Below are 14274 nucleotides of genomic sequence, written 5' to 3'. Positions count from 1 at the left end.
TTTATTTTCCAATCCCATACCGATAATTGTGAAAATATCGGGAATAAGTCTTTAATTCTTTGGCTTGATTATGTTTCCTTCTCTGTCCTCACAAATACTCCGTTTAGTGCGTTGCGGTTTTGCCGGAGGTGTCGCACAAGGTCTGTTGTGTTGCCACAACTTCTTGGGATTTTTCCACAAACATCTTGGCTGTTTGGAACTGAAATGTATTCACAGGATGTGGGATAAACCAATACTAGTTGTCTTACACGCTAAAAGGTTCATAATTGCACAGAAATAGCGCAAGATGGTGGCAAAGCACTTTCCTGGTTGCCGCCAGATGGCGCCAAAGCAATTTTTGTTAGTAAATAAACGAGGATAAGTACCTAAAATAAATATGTTTGTGGTGAATATATGAAAGTGTGAGGGTTCATTGTACAGTTTTTGGTCCAGTGAAGTATGTTGTAGTATATGATCTTAATGTATCTTGGGTTGTTCTTGCAAGTTTGTGAACAAAGATTCAAAGAGTAAAGAAAGTGGATTCCCAAGCAGTATTGGTCAGTTGCCAAAGGAAGGGACGTTTATGACAAGGAAAATAGCGTGCAAAAATAAGAAGTGGGTCAGGTCGAAGGTAGGAAGGTTGGTGGGAAGGAAGCAGGTCAAGATGGAAGAAGGAAAAGCAACTGAGAGAAGGAAGGAAAAATGTCGGGAAGGAAAACAATTGTTGGAAAATACAAATAAGTGATAAGGATCAACAGGTCGCCATTGTAAATGAGAAAGTGTTCTCAATTGGCTTACCTGGCAAAACATTGAATAAAAAAATAAAAAATAAACCCGTATTGTTTTAAAGAAATAATCTCGCAATACTGTGCTGCCCCCTTGTGGCTCATCTCAGAATCAGGAGACAAGCAACACAAGTAACGTATTGAGGCAGTAATCCTGGAAAATCCAATTCATTATTTTCTTTAACACAGTGTGGGATACAATTTTATTATTTATTTTTTTTGGAGGGTGAGGGGGATTATTCCAGTCTATCTGGACATTGGGCCACCTGATAGCGCTACCTCCAAAGTTCAAATGAGTCCCAGAATAAACTACTTTAAAAAAAAAAGATTATCTGAACAGATAACCTGAGATAGAAAGCAGTGTAACCGAAGCATTTGAGTGAAGCAATGCATGCTGACAACATGCCTCTGCAAGCGCAGGCAACACGGCTGATTTGCTCTAAAAATGGCCACTTCGACTGTCTCTGACATTTTGCAGGCACGTCACGAGCCCCGTAGGCCCCCCCCCCCCCCACCCCTGTTCGCGTGTGCTCCAACTCCTCGGTTGATAAAAAAGCTCATGCAGGCTCAAGAGGTAAGAGGCTGAACCCAAGCACGTGTTTTGGTTGCCGTGACCACCTGACCATGTGGTGTCTGTTCCAGGGCCTCATTGAATTAATTGAGCATCATCAATCCACGTTTTAATCAATACCGGTGATCCACTAACACGGCTGTTAACGTTTTGTCCTCCAACCACATTACAGCGTGACTGCATTTTCCGACTCTCCCTTTGTTGCCCCCTTTGAATCTCTCGGTACATCGAGAAAAGAAAAACATTGCAGTACTTTGGGGTGCTGTGGAGTCCGCTGCCCACACTTTCTTAAAAATAACTGCCAGAGAGTTGCAGCTACACAAGACAGAGCCCAAACAACTGTGATACAGCCAAAATGAACGTGTGGGTGTTTCATTAGGCCCTCAAACTAGTTTACTAGGAGAAAATCAAATTGACCGGCCTGTCACCGCCTTTGTTTTGTCAGTGGGGAAACGTCGCCTGCGGGATGCAACGGCGGCCCACCCAGTGATAGGAAATAAGCAGTGACATTACCCAGCCTAAGCAGCTACTTCCTGTCTGACGCACGCCCGCAGCGGCCGGTGGGAAGCGACGCTCCCGCTGAGATGTCTACTCGGATTCTGCAGCTTCAAGTGTGTACGTTCGGATGCCATAGAGACAATGCAGGTGTACCTAATCTAATGTCCAATTTGCTCTCTCACAGTTTCCCTCTGCCGTGATGGGCTTGACAAACTACGACAGCAACACACTTTTAGGTAAGGCCGGATCTCCCTTGGTAGAATTTGTTGGGATTGTTCGGCAGTAACTGAATTTCCATGCTCATTTGAATATTTCCTCTGTGTATTTGGTTACTTAAAAAAAAAAGAAATAACCCGTTACTCAGTACTTTTAATTTATTTGTAAGTAATCATTTGCTGATTTACTTTAAATTCTAAAGTAAAATTACTCTTACAGTACATTTTCTGGCTACTCAACACAATTTCCCTTCCTTTTCAGTCCATCTGCTCCATTATAAGTTTGGCCACTAGATGTCACTGTTGCCTTGACTATAATTATCATTCTCGTTGTTTTGTTTTCATCATTTCATTCATTGTATCATTTTTGCTCAATGCACAGTTGTACATTTTTAATGACGTGATTAAACGTGTTTAAATGTTAAATATTTATATCTATATATTTAATGCAGGATAGCTATCTATCCATCTTATTAGTTATCAATCACACGCTGTGTACAAACATCAGATAGCCCGCCCCCAATTTGCTGCCTGTCCAATCAGCATTGCGGAGCTACTGCGGTAATGAACGCACCCCTCTTCTGTTTCCCGGCGTGCATTGCGAGGGAGGCGAGAGCGATAGAGAGAGAGAGAGAGAGAAGGTGGGGGTCTTGGCTGGGTTGCTTGGAATTAACTAGGAGGATAGCAAAGAGGCACAAGCGCATCTCAGAGAAAAAAAAAAAAAAAGAAGCAGAAGCAAGGGTGTCTTTCGTCGCTGTCAACCGCTCAGGTAATTTTATTATTATTATTATTGATGGAGACTCCTGCCGCAAGCTGCTCCATTTTACACAATGGAGCTATAAAAGACACCTTTCCGTTCCAAAGGGGGTTGCACGGGCTTGCGTCCAGCTCGTTTTTTTGGGGGGGAGGCAGGCTGGGGTGATGGACAGCAGGTTTCCGCAGGGATTCCCCCTAATCCTCGTCTGCAGCCTTTAGCCCAGACACCGCTCGGTGCTGGTGTCATGCTCGGGGCGGGAGCCTGCTTGCTATTAATTAGTGTGTGATGGCCACCTGCACTGCCAACAAATTAAAGTCATATTATAATCGTATTAAGGTTGGCAAAATTGCTCGCCCTCGAGATTACCGCTCAATTGTTGCATGTAATTAGACAGTCAAGTTTTGTGTGTCATGCTCATGTTGCATTTGTCAAAACTCAAAACGTGACAGAAATCGTATTTTTCAAGAAGTACTAAGACGTTAAAAAATTCTTTGCATTCTAATATACACACCAAAAACAAATAAATATATAAAAACAAATTCTGTGACGCTTTCGTCTGATAACTCACCTATTTGCAGTTTCTGTCCTCAGAATTATATCAAAGTGATACATCTCCACAAAGACCGGTTGTAAATCTTTGTATGTCAGGAAGGAGCTAAGTTTAGCCTGGGTCGTGAGTGGAAGTTTGGCAGTCACATGTCTGCAGTGCTTGCCCGCTCATCAAGTGTGAAATTAAATTCCGTTACTGTCGTGTACGCATCTCTAGCCAAGCCGGGACTAATTAACAAAATGGCTGCCCCCACATGAGTTTTTAGCAGCTCAGCTGGACAAAGTTCCCCGTGCTGAAGTAGCACAAATAGCTCGCTGCTTCATAAAAACAGCACCTATTAAGTCATATACATAAAATAATAGCACATTTTATTTTCATCTTATATCCATCCAAGTCATAAAAGCAAAACCGCTTTCAAAATTCGACCAATCACACGAGGCTCTACTCTGCCTGCATCATCTTTTTACATGATGCAGCAAAACAAAAAAAATGACCGCTCCGAGGGCGTCACCGGCTGCCAATCATATCAGGTGAAAGCACAGAGCCCCCGAATATTGACGATAACGACCCGGAGCAGTCGACTACTAAACGGCTTGAATTATTTATCAGCTAATCGCGGGGAAGATCCGAGCCTTACCGCCATAAACAATCGTCTCACTACTTAGTCCGCCTCCTCTGCATGAACGACATTGCTTTTTCTTTGCAATAATAATTTCATTAGGACCCTGACCTTTTTTATTTTTTTCTGTCCTGGTTAAATGCGCACACGTCCATGCGTATCGTCTTGTCCTTTGAATTAACCGAAGCTTGTCGTTTAGCAGAACCGTTTAATCCTAATGCGGCGACGGCGGCGAGAAGCACGACGAGGTCACCGAGGCGGATGACTCGGCCGCGCCTCACCAGCCTCGCCAGTGTGACGGCGCCTCGAGTGTTCCGTCGCCGCATTTGTCAGAGTTCTCAGCTCAGGCGCGACTTCCCCAAACCAAACTGAGTCCGAGAATATCTCGAAAAAGTGAAAAGTTGCGGGCGGGGAAATCACAGAAGTCGACGGTGTGTTTTCACGCGTCGAAATAACAGTCGCTTGGCGAGGTTTGTCGTGATTTAAAATTAGCAGCAGACTTTCACACAACACATCTTGGGTAAAAAAAAAAAAGATGACAAAGGTGTCGTTTCAGGGTGTTAGCTACGCAACGAGTTAGCGTCGAGCGTCTCGCTTCTGGAAGTTGATGTTGATCCTCCAAAGCAGCTTTAGCTTGACTGCGTTCATGGGCGGAAATGTTACTCGATGTGAATTAACACAACGGCTGACATATTGATCACCAAACAACTCGGAGGTCCTGGTAAGCCAACGTCGCCTTTCATCCCGCCTACACGGATGAATAAAAAAAATCTTGTCGGAGTCGCTTCACATCTGTTTTGGAGTGTGTGGGCGCCGCTGCTTGTTTGTGGAACGAGCAAAAGCGCCTAAAGTGGGTCAGGCACTCCCCGTCAACTCTGGACTTTTTCGTTTTTGCTCTCCCGCCGCCACCTCGCCCGCGCCCGCTGCTTACACTCCTGAACCCTCAACTCCGACTGTCATGAATAATAAAAGCCAAGTCGGGCTGCTCCCGCTGATTCCTCTAAGCGTGTTACCTTATCTCGTGGTAATCAGCGTCACACTCTGAAAAACTCACACAGCTCGCCCCTTCCGATTATGCAAACGGGTCTCGTGACGTATCCGTTGTGATTATGAGCTTCCTAAAAACGGAACCAGGCGTACCCGCACTTTTCACCAGCAGGGGTTCGACACTTCTGTGTCATTAGCGAACAAAGGCTGTTATTACCGCCGCTCGCCTTGGAAGGAAGGAAGCTGTAATCCCGAATAGAATGATAATCCGATCTTGCTTTTTGTTTTGCACCTTGTGTATGTTGCTACAAAAATAAAAATTGCTCCCAGATGGCCATACATTGTCCAGACGTCACGTTGGCCAAATGTTCGTGGTCTCGTTATCGACTGCCTCTGTAAAGCGCTTCCCTTAATCAGCTTTTAGGGGCTCGTTTGCCTTCTCGCTGCCACGTTGGGCTTCCACGTCTTATATAACCAAGGCTCCCTCCCCTCTGGGGGCTTCTGTTTTCTCCACCAAAAAAAAAAAAAAAAAAACAGCTGTGAATCTGCACTCCCGACTTCACGTCTTGCTGTGATGTAATCTTTCTAATTAGTGATTTGGAACTTTTATTCCACATATGGCACACCACAAAAAAAAAAATCCCTGCTCAGTATGTATGTAACCTAATTTATGTTGCATAAATCGCAACAGGTGATTTATTATGTCTCTTCTGCCATCTAGTGGAAGAGCATATTATTGCTCTGCCTGCCATGTATTTGTTATAAATAAATAATTCTTATTTAATCAGTTGAGAGCTATAATTGGATTGTGAAGGTGTACCCAATTAATTGGGCATGATTAATAATGTTTGATCCTATTTTTGCAGGATTTTTTTTTCACCCAGAACTCCTCGTTTGGCCTGACTGCCCCACCAGCCCAAGTCACCATGAACTACCTTCGCCGGCGCCTGTCAGACAGCAGCTTTGTGGCCAACCTGCCCAACGGCTACATGATGGATCTGCAGAGGCCCACCCCGCCTGGATCCTCCACCTCCTCCCCGGCCTCTCCAGCCACGGAGCGCCGGCAGCCCCCGAGCATCCCAACCCCGAGCCCGGCCCCGGCTCAGAGCTCGACACCCGGCCCGGCCGCCGGCACGGGCAGCTTCCTCAGCTCCTTCTCCAGCGTGGTGAAGAGCGCCCAGATGGCGCAGAATGTGGCGGCCGCCGCACACGCCAAGGCGGCGGCCGCCGCTGCCACGACTACTGAGGTTGCCCCGACGGGAAGCAGTCAGCCTCCTAAGCCGGTCGTCCGCAAACCCAAGATCCTGCTGGTTGTTGATGATCCACACACTGACTGGTGAGTAGAATTCAACCAGAAACTCCAAATATAAAAAAAAAAATAATAATTTAATTAGCAGTAGTTGCTAGGCGGGGCCCACGCATTGCCACTTTTTACTTTTAATAAGCTATTAAATGGAGCCTGACGATTAGCTGAGGAGGTGTCCTTACGCCATTTGGTGCACTAAGACTGAAAAAATAGGCCAAGCGGGGCTTTTCCTCTTAATCGCGATTCCCCTCCTCGTACTTGCTGGTCTCCAAATGCATCGTCGTGTCGCCGTTTAACATCGCGCGAAGAAATACCGGGAGGTGACACTTTGGTGTTGACAGCCAATTTGGAAAACCATGGCAACGAGTCCAAATCTGACAGAAGTATAATGAAGAGGCTTTTCGTAAAAAGAGAAAGCTCCGCGGCGGTTGGAGCCAATCGATAAAACGCTCTTGTTGTTTCGTGACTTGTTATTTTGTCGCCTGCCATCGCCGGGGAGCTTCAACCTCTGCTGATGTGTTGGCGGCTATTTCCAGCCCCCTTCTGAATTAATCATCGGCAGGGATCATTACGCAGCGTCGCTAAAGGCTCTGCGGGGATGAAGCTCAGGTTTGAAAGCCATCACAAAATTAATCCGGCCCACCATACGATGAGCGGGATCACTCGCCGATTTCGCCCATCGTCTTTTCTCACAGCTGGTTTGATATCCCCGGGGGGGCTAACGTGATCTTCTTCACATCTCGCCATTTCTGAAACGATTCGGTTTTGGTCCATTGAAGACTGAATTGTCCGTTGGTGTGAATGTGAGTGACAATGGACGGATGGGAGCGGAGGTGATTTCTGTAAATGACCACTTGGTAGCGCTGTTGTTCATCTAAAACGATTGCGGTGTGTGTTGTAATGAAAGTCTTTGGCCAGCAGATGGCAGTGTAGTGCAGCAACTTTACTGGAAATACTAGTACTTTGTACATGACAGTACTCTGAAGTAGGTTCCAAAAAAAAGCGATAAATGTCTTGTAGGCAAGTCTCAGGTGATTGCTAAAGTTCATGCCATCCTCAGAGGAAAGTTGTTAAAATAAAGAAATAAAAGAAAGGGCAAATATTTGCCTGCTGCTTTGGCAACGTATCCGTGCGGTGATGTTGGCTTCTACACACATTGTAAAATCTGCTTTGGAGATTTGAAGTGTATGTTGACTTGGAAGGCATGTGGTAGAGCCATCGCTCTCTGCCTCAGCGCTGAATTTCCCTCCTGGGCATTCCAGCCGAGAGGCAGGCATCTCTGGGGAAACTCGGCTCCATCCTGAAAGCCTTGGCCTCCAGCAATGACTGGCGCACAAAAGCAGTACACAGCGCCCAAGTAAAAAGTCTCAAAAAGCATCGCCGCCACCACCTGCCCCCCCCCTCACGACATCTTCTGCACTTGCCATCCGTCTCTCCCGGGACAGGACGCAAAATGCCCTGCCAAATCGCCGTCCATCTGTTTGCACTGCGCTTTGAATAATACGAGCGACACTTTGGACTCGGTGTCATTCACCGTACGTTTTATTCAACTTGACTCGTACGCGAAAAAGTTTTCTCCCGGCGCAAATAAATAGCGGAGAAGTTTACATAACGGGCGTGGGGCAAGAGAGAAGGAAATTCCGGGGCCTCCAATGTTTACACGCGAGCACGAGCAAAAACCCAGCGGCTCGTAAATTAGCGGCGTCGCCGCGAGTGACGACACATTTCGCAATGTCTCGAAACGCATTCCGAGCGTTTGCAGCCAATGGGTCTCCGCGGCGGGGGTGACGGGGGGCACCGCCAGTGTAGTATGTAGGTCAGCTCCGTCGGAAGATTCACAGCTTCCAAAATTACAGCAAACGAGACCCCAAACATTTAAGTCGCAACAGCTGGGAGATCTTATGGAGGAGATCCCCCCTCGGCGACCGTAATGAAGGATAATGAATGTACCTTAAAGGACACGTGTGTGTAGGGGGGGGGGGGATTAGGGAGAATGTTGTAAAGGGAAACGGTGCTTTAGCGCAAACGGGTCGAGAGGCAAATCCCAAACAGCTCGTCCTAGTGACCGAAGGCCTCCGCCATGTAGCCTGAAACCCTTTTGACAGATTGTTGGCAGTCCCACGGCTGCGCGGGGTCAAAGTTCAACACTGAGGACTGGGACACAACATGGCTATCAATGCGAAATGATTTGAAATGCGCTGAGAAATGCACGTTGGAAATTCCCAACTCGGTTTAAAAAAAACTGGAAGCTTTGTCCTGTCCTGTTCTGTACTCATGGAAAATATGAGCTAGCAAGGTATTTGGAAAGGTCTGTTTAAACATCTTCGCCTGTCAAATAAACAAAAAAGCTACTTCAGGTTTGTTCCGACCTTTATGCAATTGTGTTTTCGTGCCGAAATAAAGCAAGGGTCGTTTTGCTAATCTAAACGTCTCTTTACAGGGCCAAATACTTTCGAGGGAAGAAGCTGAATGGCGAATATGAGATCCGCGTGGAACAGGTATGTAAAAAAACAGGACCCGTGTTATCTCGTATGATTGACGACGCGGCCTTTTATTGCGGCGTTGACTCACTTCACAAGCGGGAGCTCGTCCGCTCCGATTTGTAAATAGATTTCAAGATGTTTATCGCCACTCTCAGTTCAAGTTTAGTCTGAAACGAAACATAAAATAAAGAGACAAGATGACTCTTTTGTTTGCAAGCCAATGCTAATATATAATGGGAGATTCCATAGACGATAATTAGCATCGACGCAATTAGCATGAACACAAACAGCGAGTTGTACGTTGAATTAAAAGAGAAAGAGAGACAGAAATCATTTCATTCTTTTTCTCTGGCTTTAGTTATGTCAAATTACTGTATATTTTATATATTTTTGTTTTATCTGCCAAAGTCAGAGTTGCTTCCGACAGGAAGCCGCCGGTATTACTCGTACCTGCGTACGCAAATGCGTCTAGACGCCGCGTATTTACAGTGGCTAGCTAGCATCTAATTTACCTCCAATAAGCGTTTGGTTACATCTGCAAGCCATTGTTGAGACTGCGGCGCTCTTTGAAACCGAGTGTTGGGCTTTTATGGGCAAAAGTAAAAAGGGACCACATAGAGTTGGACTTTTACGGGCTTTTTGCTCGACTCTCTACTGTTGTGGTCAGGTCTTCTCTTTTGGTGCATGTGTGAAAGTGTTTTTTTTTTTTTACTCATATTTTACTTAAAATATCCTTGTATGTATAAAGTAGGAATTTGCAATTGACAAGTGTTTAGACGGTGTGATGAGCTGATGTTTGAAAATGAAATATAATATACATAAAATGAAATATATTCTAATTAACGTTAAGATATCAAGTGGCAACAAAAACGAGAAAAAAAACAAAGGTTACACCTTAAAAGGTCACCTTTGTGACCTTAACAGCCTTTCCACTTTGGTATGTCAAACTCTAGCGCCCCCTTTGGCAGCAAGAGTGAATAACTGGTAGCGATGTGCTTAACATAGTTGTCATAGCTCTCTATATGTTCAGTCATGCTAGTAATTGCATGCACGGTTCCATGGTGTAATGGTTAGCACTCTGGACTCTGAATCCAGCGATCCGAGTTCAAATCTCGGTGGAACCTTGATTTTTATATTTCAAGTGTTTCAATTCGCTCAAAACTGATGCAAGTTGTTGTGAGAGGAACAAGTCGTTTCCTCTTGACAATTAGGCCATAAAACTTCATTCAGTCCGCAATGCAGGTCAACAAGAATTAACCCTGGAGGCTGTTGTCTGGCGTATCACTTCCTGTTTTCCTTTCCCAGGGCAAACGCGTGTTTGAATGCGTTGCCATGGCGCCGTGAAAAGCCTCCCATCCTAGCTTTCTGGCCTTGCCAATGTTTTGCCCACTCTTTGATGGCACCATGTAAATACGCAGATCACGCACACACACACACGTATGTTTCTTTTCTGAAGCGGGAGCGCATCACGTCCTTGAAGCAAATTGAATTCCACCCGACACCTAGTTGTCCCCCTTGCTCTTCCTCGGCGAGCGAATAAAAGGGGAGTGGGTGTTATTTCGCTTTAATGTCATTGGCACATTTCTTTCGGCGATGACTCACATCCTCATGCCGTCACGAAAGAGCACTGAGGATATTTGCTTTTTTTTTTTTTTTTTGTCGTCGCTGTTGTTAATGAAAGCCCATATAAAGCTCGGCTAAGCAGGATGATTGCGAAACATCTGCCATCTAGTGGAAGAGCGTTGAATTGTTTTCCCTGTCATTATACGTCACTGACATAAACAGATGATTATTAGTAGTTAATAGAAAATAAAATCGATTAAATATTTGCAACTCGGCTAATGTGTTTTAAATGCGGCATCAAATATTTAGCTGCTCATCTCCATTCAAATTCAGCACATTTAAAATTTACTTTCAAATGTTTGGTGCCGTGTGGTCTCCGATGATGCCGCCGTGATTGTCTCGTTTGAAGTCTTGTTCTCATCAGTCGAACGTTTTTCTCTGGAGCTCGCAGACGGAGAATAACCTCATTTGCCTCTCGTCACATGCTCCCCCCCCCCCCCCGAATAATATGCTAAATGAAGCCAAGCACAAAGTCTGTCTGGTTGGATTAATTCAAATGTCTGATTATCGCACCTTTTTTTGCGTAAAAGCCAAATGTGTTATCGGGTTTAAAAAAATAAATAAAAATCTTTGTTTTTATTTCCCAGGCGGAGTTCTCAGAGATCAACCTGGCCTCCTACGTCACTTCCGGATGTATGGTGGACATGCAGGTCAACAAGGCGGGCACCAAAATGGTCAGGTAAGGAAAACTCAACCCCCCCCCCCCCGCAATAATCTCGCCGCTTATTCCAAACGACGTTCGGCTGGCTCCGACAGTAGCGGCGGCGGCGTTCCGACACGCGAAACCGCGTATTTAAATAGACTGTCATGTTGAAAGAGAGTGACGATCAGCTGATCCAGGGTGGCAAAGATGACTTCATCCGTCCTCCCCTCTATAAAGCTTCATGTGACACTTTATGGCTTTTCCGTCGGCGGCCCAAACAATCCGCGCAATTCATTTTCTTGTTTATCATTACCGTGACTCGCTGGAGAGGTGATGTAATCTCTTAATGCATCTCGACTTTCTATTTTGATTTAATGAGTTGGCCGCGTGCTTGTCATCTCTTTTCACAACAAGCCTTCCTTGAGAATATTTGGCTGTGTCGGGATTCGGCCTCAACTTCACCCCAAGTCGAGGAACCGATTGAACGTGGGTAGAATCAAGAAAGAATCATCGCGAGTGCTTTTCCGCCCTCATCAAAATTGACATTGAGGTTTTTTTGAGCGCGCGTCGTTTCGGCGTTATCGCTGTAATGATAGAGAAGCCAAATTGGACGCAGATGGCGTGGCGGCTGCCGCCTCGTTCGGCAGCGATGGCCCTCATTGTCAAACAGTTGCGCTTTTATGACTCTGCCCTTGTCTACCAAGTGGCCTGGCAGGTTGACGGCAAACAAACGTCCTCCAAATAGAAGTTTCCAGACCAAAAGGAAGATGGAAACATTTCTGACTCGCATATTTCTTCCTGGACATGACAACTATTATACTGACCCTAAATATATTCATTAACGTTCGGCGTGTTTGTAGTCAAAACATGCTAGCTAGCGTTAGCTCACTATCAAAACAATCCAGAGCGCCAAAAGAATGTCAAGCGTGCCGTGCCGCACGTGTCTGTGTGCAGCCAGCGAGTTTGTTTCCATGTTTTTCCGTCACGCTTGTTCTGCTGGGAAGCGCTTGAAATGCCAGCGCGGGCGGCGCGACGTGGCGTGCGGCCGAACCGCTAAACGCCACACCACAAGGTAGAGTCGTTATGACGCGTCCTTCTCTCTCTTTAGTCAGCCCTTTGGAACCTCCGAGGGCACGGAGCTGCCAAAACCTCCGTCCAAAATGGAGGAATCGCTTGGAAACGTGTGCCGTCTTCTCGTCGCTTAAGAATAAAACTTGTTGATTAATTGCTCATTGGCGTTTATTGAGCTGGTTTTACTGCCGTTACATTCGTCGTATCTGTTTGCTCCACATAAAAATAAATGGTAGTCGGGAGTGTTTCTGCTTTGCAGCGTGGAACTTTTATCACGGCATACGTGAGAATTCAATAAAAGACAACTTTTATTGCGCTCAAAGTGCCTAATTAAGACCGTCCGGGTAAAGAAGTGCATCGATGAGGCTGCGGATACTTACTTAGCGCACGGCGTAATGAAACCCAATCGATCGGTTTCCTATTCACCTCGTGTTTTACGGCACTTTGAGAAGTCATCGAGAAGTCATTGAGCAAAAAAACTTTTTTTTTTTTACGAAGCGGTACGACGTTGATTTATTTGCTCGGCCACACCTGGAGATCAAATGCTACAGTGTGAAAGATTTTTCCCGGCCTCGGTGACAGGCTCTAAAAGTTAATTTCCGATTTTTTTTCTTTTTTCTTTCCAGAGCACAATCGAAAAGAGTCAGACGGATTACATGAGCAGATCCTCGTCCCGTTTCTTGTAGTTTTCTGTACCAGATTAACCTCCCGGTCTTCGGTTACCTCAGGTGACGATTTACCACTTTGGACCACACACAGCTAATTCCGAGACGTACATAGCACAAGACAAGCCTTTCCGCTGACCCTCTTTAAGGGCCCTTTTAATCAGCCGAGGAAGTGGGCTGCCCAGAACTGCCTCAACACCTAATACTACAGAGAGCTTCATCTTGTTACAGGGCAAATAAATCCTTTTCACAGACAAGGCTTTCGGGTGCCAGGGGGGTTGCTTGCTTTTTCAGGGCTGTAATGAAACTTTTGTAATAAAACCAAAACGGCTCAACTCACCAAATTCATTTCCCGCCTCCATCGTGTCTGCCTGACCAGGCAACCAGATTGAATTTGAGCCTCTGCCAGATGGCACCGGTGCCGCAATGACAACAAGACCGGTGGAGGACAAAATGACGCTTGAGTCCGGCCACTTCACACGGACGAACTGGCTCGTTTTTTTTTGGATGCGATCATTTTCTCCGGCCAGAATGAGTCATCGGAGTAGTCCGACGGTTTGTTGTTTACACTCGCTGAGATGTTTTTGCAACTTACCGATCACCGGATAACTAATTGCCACATATTCCGCCGTAAATTGGACAGAATGTTTTCAAAACTGTATCTGGGACACTTTACCCGCAAGAGAGCGCGGCGGTCGCTGGCACTTCCACCATGCGGCACTTGAAACTGTTTTGGTTCCCAAGCCAGCCCCGCCGGACCGGTTTCATCCGGTATAAATAGCAGGTTTGCAGCCACCGCGGCGGAGTGCCGCAGGAGCAGCGGCGGCAGTGGGGCAAGAACAGCTGTAGTCACTCTGTCGCCGACGACAGAACACTTAAAGTCTCGAAAGAGCACGTCGTAAGCTTGTGACATTTTAGCAACCAGTTTTTAAAAAATATATATTTCTGTATCTCCTCAACTGGAGACCAAAGCGATTTGAAATGAGTAGGTACTCGATGGGTTCCTTGGCTCTTGGCCCGGTAAAGAAAGGATTAGGCTGTGTTAATTGGATAGATAGTCCAAAAAGATTAGGTGCTCTCCAGGGCACAGCTGGTAAATAATGGAGCTCCCGAGCGTCCAGATGCAATGTGCTGACAGAGCTCCTCGTCAATTTGAAGCATTCCCGAATCTGCTTTCAGGTCCTTCAAACCGGATTTTGTCCTGATTCGCCAGCATGCCTACAGCATGGTCCCAGGGGAGGACTTCAGGAATCTGGTCATCGGCTTGCATTTTGGCGGCGTGCCCAGTATCAACTCCATCTTCTCCATCTACAACTTTTGCAGCAAGCCTTGGGTGGTAAGTCTCACAATACTGCGGTGAAAAAAAAAGATAGTCTTGCCATGATTTTTCTCTGGCAGTTCTCTCAGATGATCAAGATCTACCACACCCTCGGTGCCGAGAAGTTCCCCCTGAACGAACAAACCTTCTATGCCAACCACATGCAAATGGTAAGTGAACTATTATTATTTTTATGAGGGAGAG

The 14274-nt window shown here is 45.9% G+C and overlaps 1 protein-coding gene and 1 non-coding gene across 5 annotated transcripts in view; both read left to right on the top strand.

Annotated features, from left to right (window-relative positions):
* The window catches only part of syn3 (synapsin III), a 77585-nt gene that overhangs the window by 48897 nt on the left and 14414 nt on the right, over positions 1-14274 (top strand). Inside the window, exons 1-8 of one of the 4 annotated variants that reach the window (XM_068649538.1) lie at positions 1271-1338; positions 1781-1946; positions 2018-2069; positions 5828-6297; positions 8708-8765; positions 10961-11052; positions 13932-14088; positions 14151-14240. In XM_068649538.1, the coding sequence (XP_068505639.1) occupies positions 5888-6297; positions 8708-8765; positions 10961-11052; positions 13932-14088; positions 14151-14240 (807 nt within the window). In that variant the 5' untranslated portion in view covers positions 1271-1338; positions 1781-1946; positions 2018-2069; positions 5828-5887. Of the gene's footprint in view, positions 1-1270; positions 1339-1780; positions 1951-2017; positions 2070-2640; positions 2818-5827; positions 6298-8707; positions 8766-10960; positions 11053-13931; positions 14089-14150; positions 14241-14274 lie in introns of those variants that run through there. The other 3 variants (XM_049761618.2, XM_049761617.2, XM_049761620.2) reach the window with 3 other exon arrangements.
* Positions 9803-9874, top strand: trnaq-cug (transfer RNA glutamine (anticodon CUG)). The gene has a single exon. It is a non-coding gene; the product is annotated as a tRNA-Gln (tRNA).

This window comes from Syngnathus scovelli, chromosome 22 (assembly GCF_024217435.2).
Source record: "Syngnathus scovelli strain Florida chromosome 22, RoL_Ssco_1.2, whole genome shotgun sequence".
Taxonomy (NCBI): domain Eukaryota; kingdom Metazoa; phylum Chordata; class Actinopteri; order Syngnathiformes; family Syngnathidae; genus Syngnathus; species Syngnathus scovelli.
This window is presented reverse-complemented; position numbering and strand designations above follow the sequence as displayed.